We start from the raw sequence: 24080 nt of genomic DNA, 5'->3' as shown, positions 1-24080 counted from the left end.
TACGAAAACTTTTATATATATTTAATCAGTTATGAAAATGGTAGTTGACATGTGAGTCTGTTTTACAAAGGTCAGCTTTTCACAGTTGTTTTTCTTTTAAGTTTTTAGTGTCATTTTTAACCCTTTTTCTCACTGCAGTCTGCCCTCTTCCTCCTGTTGCTCCCAGCCCTGTTTGCAACAACATGAATTAAGGGCAGGAGGCTGGCATTAACCTAGGTCCCTGGGGTCTCTGCAACATGAACCAGCGTGGGTTTGTTTAAAACATTCACTATGGTCTTTTTCAAACAGGAAAAGAGGGTGAGACTTAGTCTCTGTTTAAGGACTCAGATAAGAGTTCTACCTTGTGCTTTGCTGGTTATCGTATTCATGCCAGCGGAGGGACCAGCGATGGGTGCAATGCTCTGCCTGAGTTCTGACACACTTCTAATTATAGTAAACAGTGCTATAGTAAACTCCAGAGGTGGTAATGAAGCCCAGACCCACGTGTCAGCAGAGCTTCGAAGGAGTAATGCATTCCTGTTTTGCACCACTGTTCCTTATTTGTATGTTTGTGGGGACCTGGGCTCCTGCAATCGTGTCTTGCTTATTTTCACTGAGCTGAGAGGTAAAACATGCAGAGCAGGGGAGATTTGTAATTTTGTCAAGGTAATTGAGTATTATCCATTTGTGTTCCTTTTGGGAGATGCATGAGGAGAGAGGCAAGGGCAGGAAGCTGTTCATAGAAGACCTTCATAAAAACTTGTTGCCTAGGAAGTGATGACAGGTCTTTAGTGTTCTGATGTGCCATGACAAACTCTGTCTGCTTCTGAGCTTGGGCTGTAGGAAATGAGTGACCCCTGTAAAACAGCCTTATTTATATTGCACAAATTCAGCATTCAAAAAAATCAGGGTGTGGAGCATGTAGAGGTACACAAAATAAGGGAAGGACTGCATTGAAGATGAGATAGAAACGTGCCCTAGGAAACTTCAGGTGAGTGGTGAAGGCTCTCTTTTCCCAGAAGAGATGAGCATAACCCTGGTATTCTCCTATGCTTTCCTAACTGAAGTGTGAACCCATCATGCAGACCTTGACACGTTCTGCTCTGTAATCTTAGCATGAGAACCAAGCTACCTCTCAGAGAAGGAGGTAACATCAACTTTGCCTTTCCTTCAGGTTCTCTAAGGAGAGAAAAAAATATCCTTCCAGGATTTAATCACTAAGAACACCTTCATGTCTGGATGACCAGACAAGTTTAAGTAGACTTGCTTCTTAATGCAGGTAAGTCAGTACAGTCCATTTGACAGATTTGTTCCTCCATTTGCTTTGCTGGTGACAAGGAGTGTGTCCTGAAGAAAAGCATGAGGGTGCAGGAACTGGCATCTTCTATAGCCACTACTACTTTAGTGGAAGAAGGAGGTAGAAGTGACGTTATGGACCAGTGTTCCTGCAACCAGTGTAGGATGGGTATCCCCACCTGGAGTTCTCATCTTTCACTGGTGAGAAGGTTGGGAGCTTATCCCAAGGTCCAAGTTATGCATTTGAAAGATAGAATAGCTTGACTCTTGTGGATGTGTTAGGTGTGGGCCAAGGGTGTTTTTCTACCAGAAATTCCTATAACAAGATGCAATTTCAGTCTTCAGGAGAAACTCACAGAGGTTGTCCACTGCCCATTCCACTGGGGTAGAAGGGGCTGAGGAAGGGAGAAATCTGATTTAGCAGAGGTTTAACAACTAACATGCTCCAAAAATTTTAGTATGTGTTGGGAGCAATCTGGCATAACTGGAGTTATGGAAAAAGCAGGAGATTTTTCCTTCTGATTTCACCTGTCCCTGTCCAAGAGAGGGACAGAAACCCTGTGTTTGTGAGGGAGGGGGGAATTCCTTGAACTGGTATGAAAAAATAATAATATAATAAACCTTTCTGGTATAGTCTCCTGATGTGCTAAGCCAGAAGAATGCCGCTCTGCACAAGCTGAGTGCTGAAGAGTACAGGCATTTCGGTTCATCCATCTCTTTCTGTGTCTCTCAAAACGTGTTCTTGCAGTCGACTGTTACCAGCTTTTATCTGCCTGGACCATGATCATCATACACAGCTGTTTCCGAGGTTATATAGAATATCATTTAAAATTAGTTGGTATTGTTTAAACCCAAATGCAACTACTGAGGGCTGCCAGGCTGTGCTGATGGAAGGGATGTTGTGAGGATGAGCCAGCAGTGGGAGGTGGTGATGTGCAGGCGGACCGGGAGGGCAAGGGGCTCTTGGAGGTGAGGAGGGGGTGGGAGCTGGCGGAGCATGTGGCATCATGCTTATCGGTGTGGAAACTCAACATCTCACAAACCTTAAAACCTTTAATCTGCAACGTGAATTTATATAAGCCTGCATGTGGAGGTGAGTGTGTGGCTCTGTCTACGCTGTTAAGTGTTGATCGCAGGTGTGTAAAGGTCCTTCGCTGGATTTAGAGTTGGGTGTTTCTCGTAATCCAGTTGCACAATCTCTTGCCCTTGGCAAGCTTCAGCACCTGCCCTAACAAATCCATAAATACTTGGCTGCTGAGCTCTGTCCTCAAGTGACTGCAGTGTAGATGTGCACTTTGTAAAAACTCATTTACAAGAGGCATAATCTAAACAGATGAATGAGTTGGCTTGGCTACCTTAAAAAAAAAAAAAAAAAAATCCTATTCTACCAGCATACTTTACTACAACTCTGACATAATTTAGAACAAGTCTGCTCTCCTCCTGAAATTTCTACTACATGATTACAGTGTTGCCAGCTCTTGTGATTTGCAGGCTTAAGAGGAGACCTTGAAGGAGGTCATTTAGTCCATTCGTGTACCTCAAGGCAAGAGTGACTATACCTAGGCATCATCCCTGAAACATGTGATAGGGAGAGTTGTCTTCATGGTTTCAAAGAGACTGACCATTAGGACCAATTGTAGCTGCCAGCCAGGATTCTCCACTGCCAGTACCTGAACGCTGGTGGTAGGTGCCTTTGGTTGACCACCCATTTAGTTCAAAGCTTGCCTTTTTCATGGTGGAGAGTGGGGAAGGTGTTGCCCTGAAAGTTATAAAATCAGAATAACTGTTTATCTTGAACATCACAGAATTATTTTTAAGATGGTCTTTTTTTTTTCAGTCTGTCTTGATTTTTAGGAAGGGAAGGAATGAGCTGGTTTGCTGGATGCTCGGAGTGCTAATGCTACCGATGTGCCTGTGACAGCCCTTAAAAGAGGCCACTTTCTCACCTGCAGTAACCTCACCTTCTGCTCTCCTCCAGCACCAGAGACAAATTAGTTTTACAGTGTTTTGGCGCCAACAAAGCAAATAGCTAGGTTAGGGCTATCCCAAATGTCTGCTACTGCAGAGCCAGTCCTCTTCAAAGCTTGCATTTTTTTCATGTTGAAGTCTCTTAAAAATCTACCTGTAAGTGTCCCATAATAGGGTAGAGCTTTGGAAAATCTAATTTTTACCTGAATATTTAAATATTACCAAGGAATCTGATGTCCTTTGCATGGGAAAATAGGATGTCGTCAGGTAGACATGTCCCATCAGCCGGCCCGTGATGTTACTGACCTGTGTCTGTAATACAGAGCATACAAAATAAACTTCTTAATAGCAACTCATTTTTCTTTGCACTACCGTTAGGCCTGGAAAGAGGGACAGCAAGTGCTGGATGGCTGAGAATGAGCTGCTGTATAAATCCAGTTATATAAATATTGGGACCGTTGCTACCTGACTAGCATGTATACCAGTCTGGTTTAATTCATTATTAATTGTAAATTCACACATTGTGGTAACTCTGTTGCCATGGTTTCCAAAAAGATTAGGAGTTTGAGCTAAAGATCATGAAATAGTACCTCAAATAGCCTGTAGATATCTTCAGTACTTGAGCTTTCATTGGTGTCTTCTCATGGCCACAGGCATAACTCCCACTGGCGCTAATGGGAATTGCTTGCACACACCAAGTGGGGAGTAGACCAGGAAATTACTTACTTGTTCTTGAGAGACGCTGTGTCTAGATCTGTGACAAGGAGAAGTCACAACTGGCACCATCTACTGTGAACCATTTCTGCTGAATGATGCTGATGTGTGCGCCGTGGAAAATGTCCGCTTAGGTTTGCGGTAGCAAGAGACTCCCATTAATCAAAGAAGCTTTCTCAAAGTTAGACTTTTTAAAAGTGTGGAAGTTCATCCTTGTGCATTTATCTTGCAGAAAAATTCTGAATCCAAGCTCTCGCTGATCGATGGTTGCATTAATTATGCACAAAAGGTTCAGTTCTGCCAGCCTTGTTCGCTTTGAATGCTGCTTTACCCTGGGAGGAATTGACTTGCATATTATGCAGGTTGGACAAATTCACCTACAGTCTGAGCTTCTGTGAAAGTCTCTAGGGAAGGTCAAGTTTCTGTTATTTTCAATAATAAATGAGATTCCCATTGATAAAATGATCCAGGAAATAAGCTTCAGCTCCCTGAACAACAGTTGTGTGGCCTCTAATGGAGGGCTGGGAAGAACTGATAGAGGAGAGATGAATCTCTTCAAGCTACAGGTCTTGCAATTCTAACCTCATAGAGTTGGCTCCAAGGAAGCACAAGTGTTAATGACTTTTTATGTATTTTGAAGAATGTCTCAGAGCTGTGATATTAAAATACACTTGCTTACAGTCTTGACCTATCTCAAGTAAAGTTCTTGTAGGTTGAAAGAGAGCTACAACAATAAGAAGAGAGGCTGGTGTTTGTGTAGTAGACAAAATACTTTCTCACAACTCATGGCAATGTTTTCCCCTCACCATGTTTTTTTGCCAGATGGATGTTTGGAAGTGTTAATAATTGCGTTTTCCTCTTCAGCTCTGGAAGTAGCCTACTCTGGCTTAACAGTCAGAGAGGGGAAAAAAAAAATTAATGTGATTTGTTCATCTAGCAAGTGTAAAGCATAACTTAAACTGCAATAGTAGTAGGAAAAATGCTATAGTGAATGTTTCAAACTTTAAATTTTCTGTTGAGGTATGAAGCGGCCTGAAAGGAGTCAGTGGCAGTTCATCAAAAGGACGTGTACTTCCTTGTAACACTGTTTTATTGGCTCTTTCCGGTTACTAGTCTGAGAATTGCTACAAATATATGGGTCAACGGATGATTCCTACGTGGAGCTCTAATTTACTGCATAGTCACTGTGGGAAAGTGCTTTAGCTACTTTGGCTCTTTTGTATTGCCTCAAGAGAGAATTTTACCCATGTGTTTTGCTCCAGAAGTCATCTGTTGTTTTTAAATGTATGCACATAAACAGCTCTTGCCGCTACGCCTAAGGATTGAGTCAGCAGTTCCGTCTGATGAAGCCATCACCGAGGACTGTCATGTTTATCTCAACAGATCAGCATCACAGAGCACGTAATGCTATTAGCCCCCAAACGTTGTCTGCTAACCACAGAATCATGCAACACAAGTGACCTTCTGCTCTTTTGCTTCCTAATTGGCTCTGAGCTTGGGCTGCCAGCTTGGTCGCTCCGTGCCTCCATAGCCCATCTGAAAAATGGGTGCAGTTTCATCTTTCCACCTTGCTGAAGGCATTTTGAAGGTCAATATACTGACAAATGGGAGCTGCTTAGATTTTTGCATGGATATTGGAGGATTGGGTGTTCTTTTTTGTTTTTATTTTAAATATTTAAAATGTCTGAGATTAAATTATGTCACACCCATTGGGCTCTGGTCACTCTCATCCTGCAGTTGCAGAGGTAGCAGGGATTCCTCTCCGGTTCTCTTTTGCCTTTCTGCAGTGCTTCCTCAGCAGGGTGAGAGAAATATTTCTTTAAAAAAGTGGTTTCAGTGTCACAAAATAATACATCACCAATTACACTCTTGAATGTTTGAGCTTTATTGCTATACTTCATTTACGACTTCATCTAAATATACATCTGTATGTCATCGTACTGGGAATTTAGACTCCTGACAGATTAATGAATGGCTAGTCTGGTAATCAAGGCTCTGATTCACTGCATCTCGTGGGTTTACTTGAAATCGGGTAAGATGTCGCTAGCCTTTCTGACTGCCGTGTTGCTCTGCCACTGGTTGTCACCTTCATGAGAGTAGATGTGAAGAAAACGCGTGTTGCCCTTCGCAGCCCAGCATGCCAGTGTGGGTCTCCGGTGAAGTCTGGCAGCCCCGTGCTGGGAGGTGGGACCGCGGGTGCCTGCCAGCCTCGCTGCCTCCACCAGCGTGATGGGCAGCGGGGACTGCACATCACCTTAAATCAGCAGAGACTCCTGCGTCAGAACCCCAGCTAACAACAAAAAGAAGTTTATTTCTTTTTTTGGTCCACAGAACATTTGTTGCCTCTAGGCTGCTATCCTGCAAAAACTTGGAGCACATGTTTAACATGAAGCATGGAAATTGGTCTTGAAGCAGTTGGGATACTTGTGTGCTTTGAAGTGAGCAGGTGATTTGCAGCGAGTGCCATTAACAGTTCTGTACCAGCATCTGTCTGGCAAAGTGGTTTCACCTGCGTCCATCATCTGAAGGACTCGGCACAGTTGTCAAAGGATAAAATGCTTCACAGTTTGTAAATCAGTGCTGGAGCTTAGGTTCAAACTTTTTTTGGTTTTGGTGAGGTCTTATCTGCCATGTAACATCCTTGTCCTGAAGGAAAGCGTTCTGTCTCTCTGATAATCGCTTGACTGTCCTCTAAGTCAAATAACATACAGGTACTTTTGAAAGAATCTCATCTCAGAGTTTTTCTAGAGCCTAGATCTGATTGTGTGTTCTCAGGCGTTCATTTTCCAGGCGCGTACTGATCTAGTAGCACGAGAAAGCAGATTTCTGGGGAAACCGTCTTCTCAACGCCCCAGATCACAATGTCCTCCACCAACCGTGTCTAAGCCGAGGAGGTAATTGTGGTTTTGAGGATTACTTCCTTACCCTCGGTGTGATGCCAACACAGGTAAAAGCTAAAAACCGGTGGTGGTTTTGTTTGTCGGGAATTGGAGGCAAGACAAGGAACAGCTCATTTTGTTTGGGCTGCCAGACAGTTGCATAAGGATAATTTTTGTGTGCTGTTTATTTATGTTGGATTCAAACCAGTGACAGTGGGGACCTGGAGATACTCTGGAATTACTCACCGCAGTGAAAGCGGGAGCTGCTGGCGTTAACGGCTCTGTGTGGTGTCTCGTGTTGTCTGTTCGCAGGTCAATACCAGAGAGGCATTGGTAAACCAGCAAATGAGTTTAAAATGGCATTTAAAATTGGGGCACTTGCAGAAAATGATTTGCAAGAAGCTAATAAAATGACGAAGTGTGTAATGTGATGGAATGATTGTTTTGTGTGAATGCAGAGCTATAAACGCCTACACAGGGACATTTAACAGAGAGAAGGTATAACTAGAAGTAATCAGATGAAATGAAGCAAAGACCATTTAAGCCAAGCACTATGTCATTGTCCCCAGTTTAAGCACTGGAGTATTTTATAGGGGTGGTGCTTGGCTTCAGAAAGGCAGAGTAAAGCACCCCGTGGGTGTATATCCTATGAAATTCATAGGTGATGACAGGATTGGGAGGCAAGGTTTTTATTATTTGTGTACAATTGAAAAAGCAATAAAATAAATGGAGAAGCCTGTGTACATTATCAATACCACGACAGTTAGCTGCGGACTGCAAAGATGCAGAGTTATGTGCTACCTAACCAGCAGGCTTACTGTACCAGGGAATGTTTTAATTAAAAGTGAGGAAAATGTATTGTACCTTGCGTTTTCTTTAGTATTTTATTGCACTTACAAAACTACAAGGATTAATAAGCTCTTTCTGTGTTAGAGCTGGGGGATGTGGAATTTACAGCAAAGAAACTGTAAATAATAAACTACTGTAATAGTTTTTATTTCAGTGAGGTAAGAAAAGAATTAAAATTAATGTATTTGTTTTCTCTTACATTTTAACACTTCTAATTATCAATACGGCTGACTCTGAAACTCAAACACCAATCAACTTCTCAATGTTTGGTGGCATTTTTTCAGTATCCTGAACAGTCACCAAATCACAACGTTACAGAAAGTGAACCAGGAGAATGTTTTCAACCAGCTAAAGTGTTCGCAATCATGAAGAACTAAAGCATGCTGTGCATACAGAGCTACTGAAAAAAAATGCAGAAATTGGTGGCAGTTAAGAACAGGTAAAATTAAGGGACAGGATCTGTAGGGAATAGTGCCTAAATGTGCATATTGCTGGGTAGATTTGCTGTCTGTTCTAGTACTTCCCTTGAGTTTTACAGTAAGTGCATCCATATGGCTACATAACTGCGTGTTTCTATAATCTGCATACTTCTTGCTATAGCTGAGACATTTGCATTTATTGGTCAGTATTGAATATGAAGCTGGAAAACTACTAAGCAAAGGTCAAGGAGGATTTGTCAGGTAACAAGACCCATCTGAACCAAGGGTTGGTGAGTGGGCAGAGCCAAAAATTGAAGAGCTACAGGAGACTCGTGGCTTTCTAAGAGTGTGATAAGGTTATCACAGTTGGAAGTCCATTAGGTTTATAGCATTTCGCAACCCTGGGCTAGGGGAGAAAGTATACCATGGAGACAGTATCTCCAGTGTACATTGTTCAGGGAAAAAAAGCTGGTTTAAATAACTAACATTGATGGCTTGTAAAAGTGTGGTGGAACAGTGTTGTGGGTTTTTTTATTAAAAAAAAAAAAAAAGGAAAAAACCTCTCTCATTGAGTCTCTCTTCAGTAGACGATGTGGTCACTGAAACAAACTTCAGGCAATGCCTCAGAGATAAATGTGTATGTTTTATATGACTTTCTTTCTATGGTGGAATTTTACAGAGATTAGACTAATGAACTGGTCTAGTTTTAGGCACATGCTGTTAGGTGAGGTGTTTTGTTAAGACTTTTAACTGCAAATTAAAGGTCTGCTAGAAGGGCAATTAAAGTCAACAGAAAGAGTTTTATATCACACCCAACCAGGGATGACCCACATTCTGTTGTACTTATCTCAGCAGTACAAACAGCCTCGGAAGACAAACAGTAAGGGAGGTAAGTAATCTTTGTTGAAGCAGGTGAGCTATTGGACATCAAATAATCTCCTATTTATTACTACTGCTTTAAAGTGCAAAATATTTTTTCATGGATATATGTGCACATATGTATGCAGGTGTCAAAAGCAAACATTGCTTTTGAATGAAAACAGAATTGAAATGCTGCAGGTGTTCAGTCTGTGTTGGATACTCCATTTAGTATGAGCTTAATTACAATATCTGTTCATAGGAGATGTCTGAAGTCTTGAAGTAGAATAGAAAATAGGATATCTTGTTTTGGGGAGATTAAAATTTTTTGGTATTCAAGTTTTAAAGGAAAGAGATAAGTTTTTCCTTCCGATGGTTGTGGCAGCTTGTGTGGTAGTGCTGTTTTGGGGAACAAACAGCCGGTCTTGCTCCTGGGAAGATCTACTGCTAATCTCACTGAGAGACAGATTTACACATATATGGCTACCAGTAGATTCTGATGCAGGTTTTTTTTATTCTTCCTTTAGTTACAATAGTCACATATATTGCCCAAATAAGTTTTCATTATTTGTTTTATTTTAAAAATCCAAGATAAAACTGGTCATTGTATTCTTGTTCACTGTATTTCTGCTTCAAGACTCCACTGAATGTCTTCTACCAAATTGGGAAATTCCTCCAGTACTTTGTAGTGGGTGAAAAGGATTGTGCAACGTTTACAAAGCCCTTAAGTTTTCCTGGAAAGCCAGTGAACTCAGCTTATCTGACTTGCATGGTTTTGTGTCTCTCTGCTCTGTGACTTGGCAATTCATCTCATCAAACAGGAGTTTACAGTATATCCAGTCCCGACCGCTGTCCTGGCCCCTCATCTTTCCCAAAGCCCTCTCCTCCTGGTCTTCTGTCTCTAACATGAAGCAAAAGGTTTGAGAGTGGTTTATTTTTACCTATTGTATTCTTCTACTCAAATATGACTTACTCAAAACTTGTACCAAGCCACATGAAGATCGAATAGTTAATGAAAAACAATTTTTAATACTACACTGTCTTAAGCTCAGCCACTCAGCCAAACATGACGGGGAGCTGATGGGTGTTTTGTCTCTCAGCAGCTGAGTGCCTCTGTGACCAGTTCACAGCTTGGTTTTGATGCTAGCCCTTGACTTAGGAAACTCTCAGACTGGGCTACACCTTCTCTTTGGCAATTTGTAGAAATCAGATAGCTTTGCAAGTAGCCATGAAAAAAGCAGATATAAAGCAAGATAGGTTGTGCCTCCAGATAAACTACTTCCTATAATGTGAAAGTATAAATAAGGCAGTGAAGTATTTGTTTAAAAGTGCTGTTTGCATGGGAGTGACACTACATCCCAGGTCTCCTGTGACTTATTTCAAAGTAGATTTTAAGCACTCACCCCCCACACACCTTTAGCCTGTTGTATTTAATGCGCACATTTGTATGGAACAGTCATCTTCATCCACGTCGTGCTTTTCCATGGCTGCTCCGGGCGTGCAGCGTAGAGCACTGCTGTGCCTCTGCATGGTAAGGCTTGAGATGACTGATGTGGGACAGCCCTGAGCGAGCGCTACAGGGATCAGGTTAGGCTTGGGCTGAGATAGTCGGGAGCGAGTGATCTACAGGATTAAAAATAACCAGCTAATAAGGGCGCCCTGTAATTATCCAGTGTATGTATTTAATTTACCATCGCCAGCTGTAGCCTCTTCCAAGATAGACAAAATTTCTACTGAAAGCAACTATGACAATTTTTACATAGAAGAAAGGTGGTCCTTTTGAAATGAAGGTGTGTGTCATGGTTGTAGCATTATCTAGACTTCTAAAAATGTATATATGAGAGAAACTGAATATAAATGCAAGTATATAATCACCCTGTTAATTTACTTCCAGCTAATTTCACTTCCCATAAGTCACATACACACTTACACAAATGGCAATTTTCATTCATTTCTGTGCCAATATTTAAAAGCAGAACATTACAGTGCAATCTCATTACTACAGCTTTATTGATTTATAAAATTACACTTTATTACACTAATCCATATATTAGAAAGCATAAAATTGTGCGTAGTTACAGCTAAGGTCTTCTCGCCAAGGAGGTACATAGTTTGCTTTTTCATCAGTAGCTCACAATTTAAATTAGTGGATGTCATGCTGTTGGACTCCATGAGCACAGGATTAATGGCAAACTCATTAGTTCATGAAGTTTAATCTTCTTGGTGGGTGTCCCACCTCGTGGGAAATGAGAGGGATTCAGCTGCAGGTGTCTTGTGAGGTACCAGCAATCACTCAAAGAGAGGGATCCAGAAGGCAAGCTGCTGCTGTTGCAAACCCAAGAACGCTTATTATTCATGTATTATTTAATGCCAGAATACTCTTTTTTTTTTTTTCCTTAGGAGAAAGCAAAGGAATGCTCTGAAGGACACATGAAGAGGTTGTAACTGCATTAGTAACTGCCATACTGCAGTAGTACCATCAGTGGTACTTTCCCAGGTCAGGGAGGTGGTGCTGTATTTGAATATTTGGCATAGATCCTTAAACAGGTCTTTTTTAGGTGGCTTTCTTGGGGAGTGGGGCAGGTTTTGTACCCCTACTTCTTCTAGTCATCAGGTAATTATCAGTTTCTTTTAAATTGATATTACATTCAAGAGCGAACCCCCCTCATGCTGAATTGGCTTTGCGTAGCCATGACATGGTGTTTCGCGACACATACAAATGAGCTTGCAAAGTCCCAATGCAGCAGCAAGTTATTTTTGTCCCTTTTAATCTGTTAGGTCCTGATCCTGATCTGTAGGGTTTCCTAAATCCCATTGATTTCTCTAGAATTAGGCTCCTGAAGTCCTTTGAGAGCCTGGGTCTGGCTGATCTTGTGCTATAAAAAAGAAATAAACCCACTTTCTCTACCTCAAAATGCTATAAGGATAAATGTGTTGAAGATTATCAATGTTCTTATTTGGTGGCAGTGAAGGCCACAAAAATACCAAAAATAGATTTAAAAGGGACAAAAATAACTCAGTGCCTGGAGGGTATGCAAACTCTGAGCTGTTGCTGCGTGGCTTGGCTGAATCATTTCTCCAGGGAGGCTCCAGGCAGTCAGAACTTCTTTGAGAGAAAGAGCCAGAGAGATGCAACTGGACATGGCACCTCAGAAGGAGGGAGAGCAGCTTTTACGTGCACGGAGGGTCAACCTGCCATTGCTTGTGTGCGTGGCTGGCACAGTCCTGTGAGCAAGAGGTGATCCTCGCAAGCTGCTGCTGTGGGATCCAGCTTTGGCCACTTAGTGTTGCTGGAAAGGCTGGTGGGAGAAGGAGATACTGAGCTTGTGGTACAAATCCCTTCCATCTCCCCCTATAGAAGGAAAATTACTTTAGACCAACAGCCACAAAATGCATTTCTCTCTGAAATGTGTCTGTAGTAAGACAGTTTTTTTTCTTGGTCAGCTGTTTTCTGGGTTTAATCAGTCATTCCTGCTGACCACAGTGACAGAAACTTGCTTTTAGTACTGCAGTTATCTGTGTGGCCAGGAAGAGGCAATCGGCATCTGTTCCTGCACATGCATCATTAACAGAGCTGTGAATTAATTTCTAGCGACAGACCACATTCTCCTTTGGACTGAATTTCTACTCTGCCACCGAGACACTTTGAATGCTTATCGCGTTCCTGTGGTTTATAGGTATCCAGTCACTGGCTAGAGAAGGGACAGACAACATTTAAAATCCCAGAATGAGCTTCCCGAGTTTTGAGTTTCAGGAGAAAATTGTATTTATAAGTTGAGCATGTTTGGTTAGTAACAGACCAGGACTCTCTTAAACTTCCATATTTTCATGTAGTTACAACTATAAATTACCTCTTACCCCTTACCATAGGTAAGTGGGGTCACAGGTATATAATGGATAGCGTAACAGTGTCCAAATACAATTCCTTCTACTGCTGTTGAAAAAAACCCAGCCAGTAGTCTTAGTTTGGATAACCCCAGAAGTCAGGAAGATGAAGTAGTTCTGTGTATAGTGTTCTCTTACAGATAGGTTACACTTTATTTTTTGTTAATGTAGATAAGGCTATTTCTAATACTGCGCTGCAGATAAGTTCTGCTTTAAGCTTGGCTGCTAATCAGGTTGCCTCTTCTGGAGACAGACGAGGTTGTCTCTGTCTTTTCCCTTCTCTGCTTGCCATTAGCAGATCTATGAAGTTGTCCTGCCTTCCAGTTATCTGGCACCATAGGTGACAGATGCAGGAGAGCCAGAGCAGGCTCTCCAAATTATCCTGTGACATGAGGGAAGAAGGTGACCTCTAAACACTGTGCAGAGGGAAGAGGGGCTGTTTTCCTAATATGTTATTTCCTTGGCAGCTGAAGATTTTTTCATTGTAGGTGATGAGAGCAGTCTTTTCTTGCTGAATGAACAAAAATATCAGTCTTCAAGAGCAATGGCAAGAACGGCATCCTTCCTTCTAACCCACCCGCAAACAGGCTCTCAGCAAGCCCCCACAACAGCTTTCGGCATTGCAGCTTCCTGAGTCAATAGCATCCCTGCACACTTCACATTAAAACCTTATTTACTACAGTTCTATTCACCGTTGGTAACAACCAGTGACTTGAGTTTGTATAAAATATGCTTGTAGAAACTATATCATTACTTTGAGTGTACATCTCCCACATTATCTGTCATTTTAAGAGAAGCTGGTCAGTGGAGATGAGAAGCAAATGACTTGTGGTTTGATCAGCTATATTTTGGTGGCTCACCAGGTTATCACTGCCAGCCAGTGGAGTTGGATAAGTAGTTTGCAGAAATCATTGCTTTGCAAATGGGAGATGTAGGTCTTCTGCACTTAAGAAGTCAACTTCTTCATGACTTGCTAGGGGCTGTTTTGGTGTGTGGTAACAGAATTACTGCTCAAGAATTGTTTTTGTTTTAACAAGAAAGTAATTGAAGTGTCTACGGCCCCTTTGAAGTCTTATTTTTAGATTACAATAAGCAAGATTCTGATTAATTTAGCAGCAGGGCATCAGTGGCTATTAACAGCTTAACATGAGGCCTTGGTAGATTGATAAGGAGCTAAGCAGTCCCTGAATCACATATTAACAATCTGGCCATACTATAATTGAGGCTCATGTTGGGTAATTGTCAATGTGGTTGATAGGCAACACAACAGCAGCAGCTATTTGTCTTTTAAATGGGCACTTAAATTATTCAGAATAATAGTTGATAGTCATCAGTACATCTGAGCCACAGTCCAGTTATTCTGGGCATGGATGACAAGCTTTAATTTAGTTAGCTTTAGTACAGCACTGGGCTCTGCTTGGGCAAACTCACCTGTGTCTAGAAGCAGTTTCTCAGGTGGGGTTGTCAGCCCATGATGATGAGATCCTCTTTTGTGGCCCAGGCATTAGTGATGCATGAATAAACTGGGATGCAGCTAGCTTGGGTGTGATAACCAAACCAACAGCTGGGCAAACATTTCACCTAGCATCTGAGCCACCCATGTTGTATGTAGTTTTATCTCCCCAGGCCAAGAGAGAAGGTAAAACCTGCAATGGTAACCAGTAGCCTTATATTTATTTATTTATTTTCTTAAGTCTGCTGTAGTTGCAGAAGATTTGAGCAATTCCCCTGTGAATATAATGTCTCTAACTAGTTTTATATGTAGTGGGACATTCTAGCCAAATAAGAGTGAAAGTTTATGAACCATTAAATGTGCAGAAGGAGTTGGTAACCACTCGGTTTCTCCTCCAGTTCCTTCTTGTAGCATTAGCAGTTCTGAGTTAGTCACACAGTGGGACATAGCTCAAATTAATTTGCTAAATTGCTACCAAATGGCAATAAGATTTGATGCCACTTAATATTTCAGTGCAAACATGGCAGGCAGGTTAACATATTTAAATATGATTGGCTTGCCTTTTCTACTGGAGTATCTTAACTCCTGTTTGGGCCTTCTACAGCACTCACTGCGCTCAATTAATTCTGCCATTAGCAGTGGTCTGACCTGCTATTAGCTCTGATAAAATGTACAGTCATCTCCATAGCCCTCTTCTTCAGTGATGACCATCCTGTGGTAAAGATGCTGAAATGCAATTTAAAGGGGGAGGGAGGGAGGACACACACACACACACAATGCTTTGTACATAATGAATTCACGTTAACGATGGGAGAATTAATTACAGTTTGGAGTTTATCAGCAGAAAGCTCCAACGGTAGCTTGCAGCCTGCGATGGCGTTGGGCTGCGCACACACGTGCTTGCGCAGCAGTCGAGCAGTTGTTTCAGGCCGTGGAAGGGCTCGGGGTGGAAGGTGCCGATTATTCTTAGCGTCCTGTGCCTGAGAAAAAGTCGTCGAGTTTGCTTATGCACCTCTTGGTTTTCTTTTCTTCCGCCCTTTCTTTCTGCCCGCCCTCTCCCCCCACCCCCCTTGTGAAGCAACCCTTCTGGCTTTGTTGTAAGTGTGGTTTGTAATCATTGTACACATCCCAGATGGTTCATGAAAACTCTTTGAAATGCCATCTGCCAGGCGTGTGTCCAGCCGGCAGCCTGTCATTCTGCTACAAGAAAAACGGAGGCGGGTTTTCCCTTCCCCCTGCCTTTCTGAATTGCATTCAGTAACACTTGCTCAGATGTGAAGCAGGATAACAGCCCGAGCATCTGCAAGCAATCTTTGCTCTAGACAGCAACATGGAAAGTCGTTGGGTTTTTCGCCTTCGCCCAGATAAGATACCCTAACCAGTGTAGTTTTTATTTTCCCTCCTTTTGTTGCTGAGGACCGACGCGAGGTGACAAATGTTATCTCTGTGATGTAATGTTTTTCTTTTACGCGGCGACTTGGCGTTTCTAATGCATTCAGCGTGTATTGCAGGCAATCGCGCTGATAGCAAGCACATCTGCGATTTTTCGACTTGAACATATTCAGGAAATTAAGAACACCGAGATGAAACAAATAGATCCATTAAAATGGCTCAGAGGAATTATGGCAGAGATATAATTGTCATGTCAAATAGGCAGCCAGCACTTGTAAACTGCTGACTGCAATTTCACCGCTATAAAAATTCAGAAAGAAAAAAAAATGATTAATAAATACTCTCTGTGGGAAGATGTAGGTAAAGAAAGGAAGAGGGATTTAGAAGATAAAGTAAAATGGGTCCTGAAGCTCCCTGATCTTTGTGTCTCATGAACGTGCGTTGTCAGTTACTAGGAAAAAGCATGTCCTGATCTTTGTCATTCGGCTCAGGTGCCACACGGTTCGGGGTGACGTTTGACTGATGCATTGGATGAGGAGCACTACAGAGTCTAATTCTCACTTCCACTGTGCTCCAGGCATGGGACAGCTCCAGCACATCCTTGGACATACTTATTGCTGAGGCTTTTCATTCTTCCTTCCCTCTTGCGGGCCTGGTTTAGGGGAACCTGGCAGTGGTCAACAGCCACGATGCTCCGGTGAGGGTCCTCACAACCTGAACCTCTACAGCAGTGTCAGTGCTCAGGGAGGAGATGCTGCGGGCTCTGTGACCCTTCATCCCTGCTGCTGGATGCGTGCCCGCTCCTTGCGTGCCAGGGAGGGACCTGCGTGGGCATTGCCCACTGAGCTTCGCTGCCTGCCTTTAGGTGGAAGTGCAGGCACTCGGGCAGACAGGGGCGTGTGGTGCAGTTCCGTTATTTCTCTGGTGTAGATCTGTGAAAGTCATCTGTCCTCTGTTACAAACTAGTCGGTAAAAATCGTTGTAGTCTTACTGTAAGGATTCAGAAATACAAAGGACGCAAAATTGATTCCTTTCAAATAGGAAAGAGTAATTCTGCTAGTGGGATGAAGATATTCATCACCATTTCCATCCCTTTTTTTTGCTTTTCCCCCTCCTGCCTTCACCCATTCACAGAGCTCCAAGAGAAGGAATGATAGAAGCAGCACAGGAATTTATAGACTATCTGAAGGCTGATGGTAAATAATAGAAAAAGAGAGAGTTTCTATTTTGAAACAAGAAATGGAGGATGTTAGAGAAAGTGGATGTCTATCAAGGAAATTAATCTAGTGATAGTCTTTCAAGGGTGTGACTCTGTCAAGACTGACCTCTTGAACAGTCTCTCAGATGAATAGGGCATAAGCAGACTTTCCGCTTCCCTGGCACTTGAGGAAAACATTTGCCAGATGCAGGCATAGTAAATTTATGCTCTTTCAACTTCTGAGAGCTGGAATCTTCCCAATTAGTTTCCAGAAGCTCAGCTTCTTTATACTTTGTTCAGTCCTTTTATAGAGGGTTGAAGAAATTACATGCACTGAGAAGTCACTGCCCAGGGGCCGGAAGAGTCCCACAGAAGTGAGAAATCATGCTTCATTAAATGTTAGGTATGGTTTCCACATCTCCAAAGTTATTCCCAAGCCAGCAGATCGCTTGCGGCCGCAGCACTCGGACACCTCCAACTCTCTAATGCTGCTCTTTCTTCTAAAGTTCAGTTTTCTGTACCATCTGTAAATCTATCATTTATACTTAATCTTAGATGTACAGAAGACAGCCATCTCCTAGCCTCCAGAGTCATGGAAAATAAAGGCTATTGAACAGAAACTGATCCTAATCAATTAAGCTGTGCTCGGTGACCTAAAATGCAGTGGCCCAAGCCATCTTAGCAAAAAGTCATGAAATGACTCATCTTACACCATGCTTCAAAGGGCTGTAAATTGGTCAGAAGAGAGAAGAGTTTCAGAGCTGGCAGAGTAGCAGTGATCGGGGCCCCGTTCTCCATGGGTGCTATTTAAATTGTTGAGTGCTAGAGAGAGATTCCGTGTGAATTATTACTCAAAAGGAAAAGTATTTCTTGAACTGTAATGAGCTTATAGGTGAAATTCAGTGAGAAGTGTTTGCAGGTTGTCTCTTTAGTGAGCATGTGTGAACGGTGCATCAAAACTGTCTCACGGTACTTTTTAATGCTGAATAAAAAATAATAGCATAAATAGAGATAAAATATTAAAAAGAAATAAGGGAGAAAAGATCTTTATGATGTAAAAGAATGTTTGGTGAGATACGGTGATACAGAAATAATGGAAGCTAGAAAGAAGTTGCTTTATCTGAGAATACAGATTGCAATTTTAGTGAAGCTGAAGTATGAGAGACTGTGCTAATGGCAGGAAGGTAGTTGCTGGCATATTCCCAGGTACCAAACTCTTCCAGCTGTGTTTCTGCATGTGATATGAGAGATTTCTTTGCCAGAGAGTCTTTCTGAGAATATCAAAAACATTGTCGTTGAGTGGAACTGGTACTGCCGGCTTAACCTGTGATCTATGTCTTGTCTTGTTTTTACATGGGCTCCTAACTTCTAACTGAACTCTTTTGACACTGCTGTCTGTGTAGCTCACGGAACTGTATTTTACAGATGCTGTTGTATCTTTATGATCATTTTTTACTGTCCCTTTTAACTCTTAGTAAGAAAACAACTATATTAACATGCTAATTTTAACTCTTTTAACTCTTAGTAAGAAAACAACTATATTAACATGCTAATTTTTCCTTTCAGGCACAACCCGCCCTCCGAGAGAAGGAGAAGTGCCTGGTGTGGACTATAACTTTCTGACTGTGGAGGAGTTTCTGGAGTTGGAGCGAAGTGGGACCCTTCTGGAAGTAGGAACTTATGAAGGTATGGAGCCACGGGCAGTGAAAAAGCACTTCAAGTAACCATGGTAGGACACCAGACTTGCATCATCCTTGCTTGAGTTAACCAGCTCAAGTTAGGACCTCACTTTCCATCCTAGTGCTCTACTCCCCTTTTCTCTATGTACCCTGAGAGAGGGAATTCCAATATTGCTGTGCTTTTGTCTTTTCCCTTCAAGTTAACAGCCTCAAAAGATTAACATCAGTAGGCCAGGAAAGTCCAGTTACAAAATACTGAGGGAAGGCAGCGTGGCAGTGAATGAAAATGCATCTATTCTTTGTATCTGCTATGTCTCATCTCCTTGTTCGCTTTTTCTTCCCTCCTGCTGTCTCTCTTTCCCTTCATCTTCCCTAAATACATATCCTTCATTACCCAATTGTGTCTCACTATGCAGCTACATGATGCACTGGGTTTAGCCTTTTTTTTTCCTTCTTTATTCTTGGATAATTACTTCTAACTTGGGTCATTGTGTTGATCCTTTTTACAGCACAGCTTTACAAACAACCTCACTGAGACAGCCAAGGGGCACTGAAATATCACCAGGGTGAGAGCAGGAAAAAGATAGCTTTGACTCCCAGAGAAATGCAAGGCAAATGGGCCGTGTTTAGGTACACAATAGGATTTGTGTAACTAAACCTGCAATCTATATCTCCTTTAAATTGAAAACTCCTTTTGGGGTGTTTTTTGGTTTTGTTTGTTTGTTTTTTAACCCCCCCCCCCCCCCGGCCCCAAACATTCGGATGTACCTCTTGAGAAGACAATGAAAAGAAATACGTTACAGGTTTGAAAGTCCTTCCAGCGTACTTCAGCTCATTCATGTCATATTTCCTTTTACAAGAAATTAAATGGGTCTTCTTGTAATTACAAGAAGTTGAAAAAGCCTTATTCTTGCAGCTGGTAATAAGAAACATGAAATACATTTAAAAATAAGAACTACACAGAAATAGCCGATAGTCTTTGAAAAGTATCAAATATGAACAGAAAAGATTGTGACATGTGGTTTTGGTTTTCAAGCTCTAAAAGAAAAAGTCTTGAAACACTGTTTGTTTAGTCTATTTCTTTAAAAGCTCTCTTGTAAGGTCACCTTTAAACCTTGCGCTTATTCCCAACTGCAGACAATTGCAGTGTCAAACCTGGTTTGCATGAAGATGCTAAATGTATAATTTGGTTTCACTCTTCCACCTCTCTGAGCTGATTAGCTCCATCGACACCAATGTTAACGTTCCAGCAGCAGCACTTCTCCAAAATGAGCTTTTTCCTCTCTGTGTTTCTAATTATAACACTAAATTAGTTTTCTTTGTCATGGTGCTTGAAATAGATCAGCTGAACGGCCTTGCCGTTACTTCCTGATCGTATTTGTTCTGGTGACCTTTCCACTTGGAAAGACAAAATGGGTGACTGTCTGTAGGCTGGCTTCTGGGACATGCTGGGAATCAGTTTTCAGGAAATGCTGTACCCATCTGGGACAGTTATAACATGGTTGTTTCATTGCTTATGTCATTATATGCAGTAGCAGCTAAACTGTTTAGATTTCATGGGTTGCTCTTTTGAGTTGCTGAAGATGAGGTTGATTTCTCATAAGTCTAATGCGTATTTCATTTCTGTGGGTGATAGAAGTGTCTGAACTTTAAAGGAATAATTTGTCAGAAGTGCTGAGAAGCCTCTTTCTCCATTGACATCAGTGACGCTGGTGCATAGTGGTTCTGGAGAGCTGGCCCATGGAAGGAAAAATCAATAAGAATAAAGCAAATAATGATGATGCATGTGTGCACATATGCATCAAGACACATTACTGTTTGATTGTAATGTGAAATAAATAAAGTTCATTTTTCACTTACAGCTTCAAGAAATTATTTTGCTGCCTTCCGAGATTTCTTTAATGGCATTGTTGTACATTTTTTCGAAATCTTATTTTACAACAGTATTGATCAAGACAGTCTTGATCTTGATTAGATCTTGGAAGCTGGTGTGATGCAGACTCAGTGCTGTAATCTCCAGCAATTTTATCTATAAAAAAACCCCAATCTGCCAAAAACGCAGACCACAAAGTAAGTTAGACTTCTAATGTCCAAGTCTTTGTTATTGCCCAACTTTATAGTCTTAGATTACTTTAATTGTCATTTGTTTTATGCTGGATTTTGCTGCCGCCTTTGTTTTTATTTTTTTAAATGTACCATCATGAAGAAGTTGATTGTATTTTTGACCTTGCCAGTGATGGCTTATTCTAAACCAGAGGGATGGAACCCGAAGAAAAGAAATAATCTTCTATTTCCCTCTGAAAAACAATAAAATAATAACTTTAATGCATGGCTTTTATTATTAATAATGCTACCTATATGTGCTGGGTGGGAATCAAACAATTGCAAAGATAAGGTTGCTTTTGATTACAATGTAATTAGGTGATTTAGAGATGAAGGAAGGGGAATTCTATGAAACGGAGAGTAGTGATGATGACTGGGGAAGTTTTCGTGTGCCTGGCAGCCACAAGCTCATGTGGCTCAAGCAGGCTGGTGGTTTGGGGTCAGGGTGGTCCCAAGGTCCCTTCTGGCCCTTAATTTGTAAGTGTCTGCATGTGGTGGTGGGGTGGATGGGTGCATGCCCTGTATTTCTGTGCTATGTTTCAGCTGCTGGAGAGGAAGTCTGACCTGAATGATCAGGATAAAGTCTTGGCATTACTGGATGACATTTGTTTGCCTCTTGAAGGCATAAAGCCACGTGAATACTGGTACTATCATTGGGAAAAACTTTGCAGGAGAAGATGTAACACGAACATTTGTTTAGTAAGACTTACTGAAGAGAACTTCTGGGGAGAAAGATTAGAAAACGGGGAGCAGTCAGAAGAGGGGTAATACACAGGACTTTGATGCTGATACGGATACTATTGATTTGGAAAGAATAAAGAAAATGCCGCAGAGAACAGTTGGAAACCATAAAAGAGTAGGAGAGTGTATCAGGTTTTGAAAGAACAACCTGGGTTTTGAAAGTGCTCTAATTGCAGAGAGAAACTGCAAGCTAAATAGGGCAAAAAAGGTGTTGCCCACCTACTGGGCTGCATGTCATTCTTATTTTCTCTGGTGCACTGCAAATAGGTTCTTCTGGGCAGTTTTTGATTCACGTCCCAGTGAATGCAGAGCGGGCATGGCAGCTGCTTTTCTGGTCACCTGTCACCTCTCTTGTGTGTTCTTCACACAAAATGCTGCAAAAATTGTGATCGGATGGGAGGAGGCATTTGCAAGCCTTAATTCCAGAGGTTTTCAGTTCGTTTTAACATGCTGATTTTTAACCATAAAGCCTAGAAACTTCTTCTTTTTTCCCCTAATGAAAGCTACATGCTGATCACATGAATCCAGGAGCTGGTGCTGAAATTCTGGAAGACCTGCCCAGAGCTGTGATGCTGTACCAGTATTGGCATTTTTTGCACCACGTGCGTGCTGGTAAAGCTGCACGCAACATGCTCAAGCCGGTTAGTAATTCCCATTGACAGTACTCATTAGGAAGGAAAAATCTTTTTAGACTGCGCATTGTCTAGGCCTTCTGGTGGATAGGAAATCATGATAATTATAATCTCAGGCATTTATTGACTGCTTCTTCAGGGCATAAAATACTGACGGATGCATGGAAGTAATTGTGTAGGCTACTAATTATTTAGCAATTACTTCTGCATTTGAATTGCGGGCTCTCACGAGGACCCCAAGGGAGGGCTGTTTTGAGCAGTACCACAACTTCTAGATTTTACTCCCATTTCTTCCCCAGCTGCTGAGTGGCCCTGGGCAGATCAGGTAACTGCTCTATACTTCATGTGACTGGCCTGGAGAATATTAAAACAACACTTACTTCTCTCTCATTAATATTTCAGCAGATATTCTGTGCCTGCAGTTATCTGCTATTACAAATAGGAGGGAGAGAGTGGAAGCAGTGGTATTTCAGAGGGCTGTACTGAATGCAGCAGTGGAGATGGGTGCTGTGCGGACACGCACGGGGACATTAGCATGGTGGCTGAATTTTGAATGGGGATGGCCGTGTCACCGGGGTCTGGCGAGGCTGTATTAATAAATGCCTGCCCAGCACTTAGTGATCCTCAAAAGAAAAAGTGCTGCACTTTATAACATGTGAAGGGTTATTACATTATAGCATATTATTGTCAAGGCATCATCTTTCATTCTCAGGACAAGTGTTATGTGATTGCCAAGAGAAGTAATAAGTAATCTGCATTAGTCTCATGACTAAGATGTAATGGGGTGACTTGCTAACATTTTTAAAGTGTATAAAGCTAGCTACTGTAGACAGGGTCTCCGATTGTGGTACTTAATGAGTGTAATAAATTACCTTAATAGTGCAGTTAGAATTTCAGCTGAAGTAGAGAGGTGTATTCAGCAACATGCTTCAAATCAAGATGCCTTTAGCCTAATTTATCTGATGTGCTAGCTCTCCTTGGGTTTGTCTGCAGCAGCCCTGCTCCCCCAGCTGCTTTAGCAAAATGGCTGGATTTTCTTTGCTGGTCTTCTGGTGTCTTCGCAGCCTGTGGGTCTCACCAACTTGGTACAACCTTGAAATGAGAGCTGTGTCTGTGGCATGCAAAACATGATGGGAAGATTGGGTGAGTAAGGGTGGCAGATGCTGGGGATGCCCATGCAGCAGAACAACATGTTCCACTTAATAAGATAAGATCTGCTTATTATTGTCTCCATACTGCAGATTGACTCAATAAATCATAATGGCTCCTTTAGCACTATTACAATGTATCATGTCAAATATCCACTTATTAACATCTGTGCACTGCAGAAAGGTTCCTGCTCTATCTTTGGCTTTTAGACTTTGCTTGCCTTTTTTTTTTTTTTTTTTGCTGTTATTTTTTCTGAACCACTAGTAAGAAAAAAAGACAACACAGTCTTGTGTATGTACATGATTATCAGTGTTAAGCATGAGTGCTGCTAAACTGAAGTGTCATCTGATAACAGTGCTTCATTCTACAAACAGCTAAAGAGGTAGCTGAGTAACTCTCTCTAAAAGCAAATATTGAAATATCTGATAGGGTTTTAGAATGGTTTTGAATTTCCTGTGGCATTCCTGATTAACTTCTCTCTGTGCACCTTCAGTAAGAAGTTTTTCAATGTGAGCTCTGTCTGAAATTGTTCATTAGCAGTCCTGCTTTTCACTGGTTTTGATGCATTTTAAAACAAAAACCTTGTGGGAAAAGGTTGTCCCCAAACACCTCTGGCAAAAAAAGATATCTTGAATTAGATGCTTTTTTCCTAGGTTAGATTTCAGGTTATTTTAAGGCATTGTTTACTCTTTAATCACACTCCAATGTGTTGAAGGCTGTTCATAGTAGTCCATTGATAGATGGCAGCCAGGCACATTTTGGCATTGTTTCTCGGTACTGGCTGTGCTCGGGACCGTCCCTAGAATGGGCGACTCCTCGCTGGCGTTATCCAGCTCCTTTGCAGCTGGGCAGCCCTTCTGTGCCAAGAGGCAGCCCGGCCTCCGAA

The 24080-nt window shown here is 41.8% G+C and overlaps 1 protein-coding gene across 35 annotated transcripts in view; it reads left to right on the top strand.

Moving 5' to 3' along the window:
* The window catches only part of MAGI1 (membrane associated guanylate kinase, WW and PDZ domain containing 1), a 356594-nt gene that overhangs the window by 246679 nt on the left and 85835 nt on the right, over positions 1-24080 (top strand). For all 35 annotated transcript variants that reach the window (XM_030043387.2, XM_030043384.1, XM_030043372.2 and 32 more), the window contains one exon: positions 18457-18576. In XM_030043387.2, the coding sequence (XP_029899247.1) occupies positions 18457-18576 (120 nt within the window). The remainder of the gene's footprint in view (positions 1-18456; positions 18577-24080) is intronic.

The sequence above is a fragment of the Aquila chrysaetos genome, chromosome 20 (genome assembly GCF_900496995.4).
Source record: "Aquila chrysaetos chrysaetos chromosome 20, bAquChr1.4, whole genome shotgun sequence".
Lineage (NCBI taxonomy): Eukaryota > Metazoa > Chordata > Aves > Accipitriformes > Accipitridae > Aquila > Aquila chrysaetos.
This window is presented reverse-complemented; position numbering and strand designations above follow the sequence as displayed.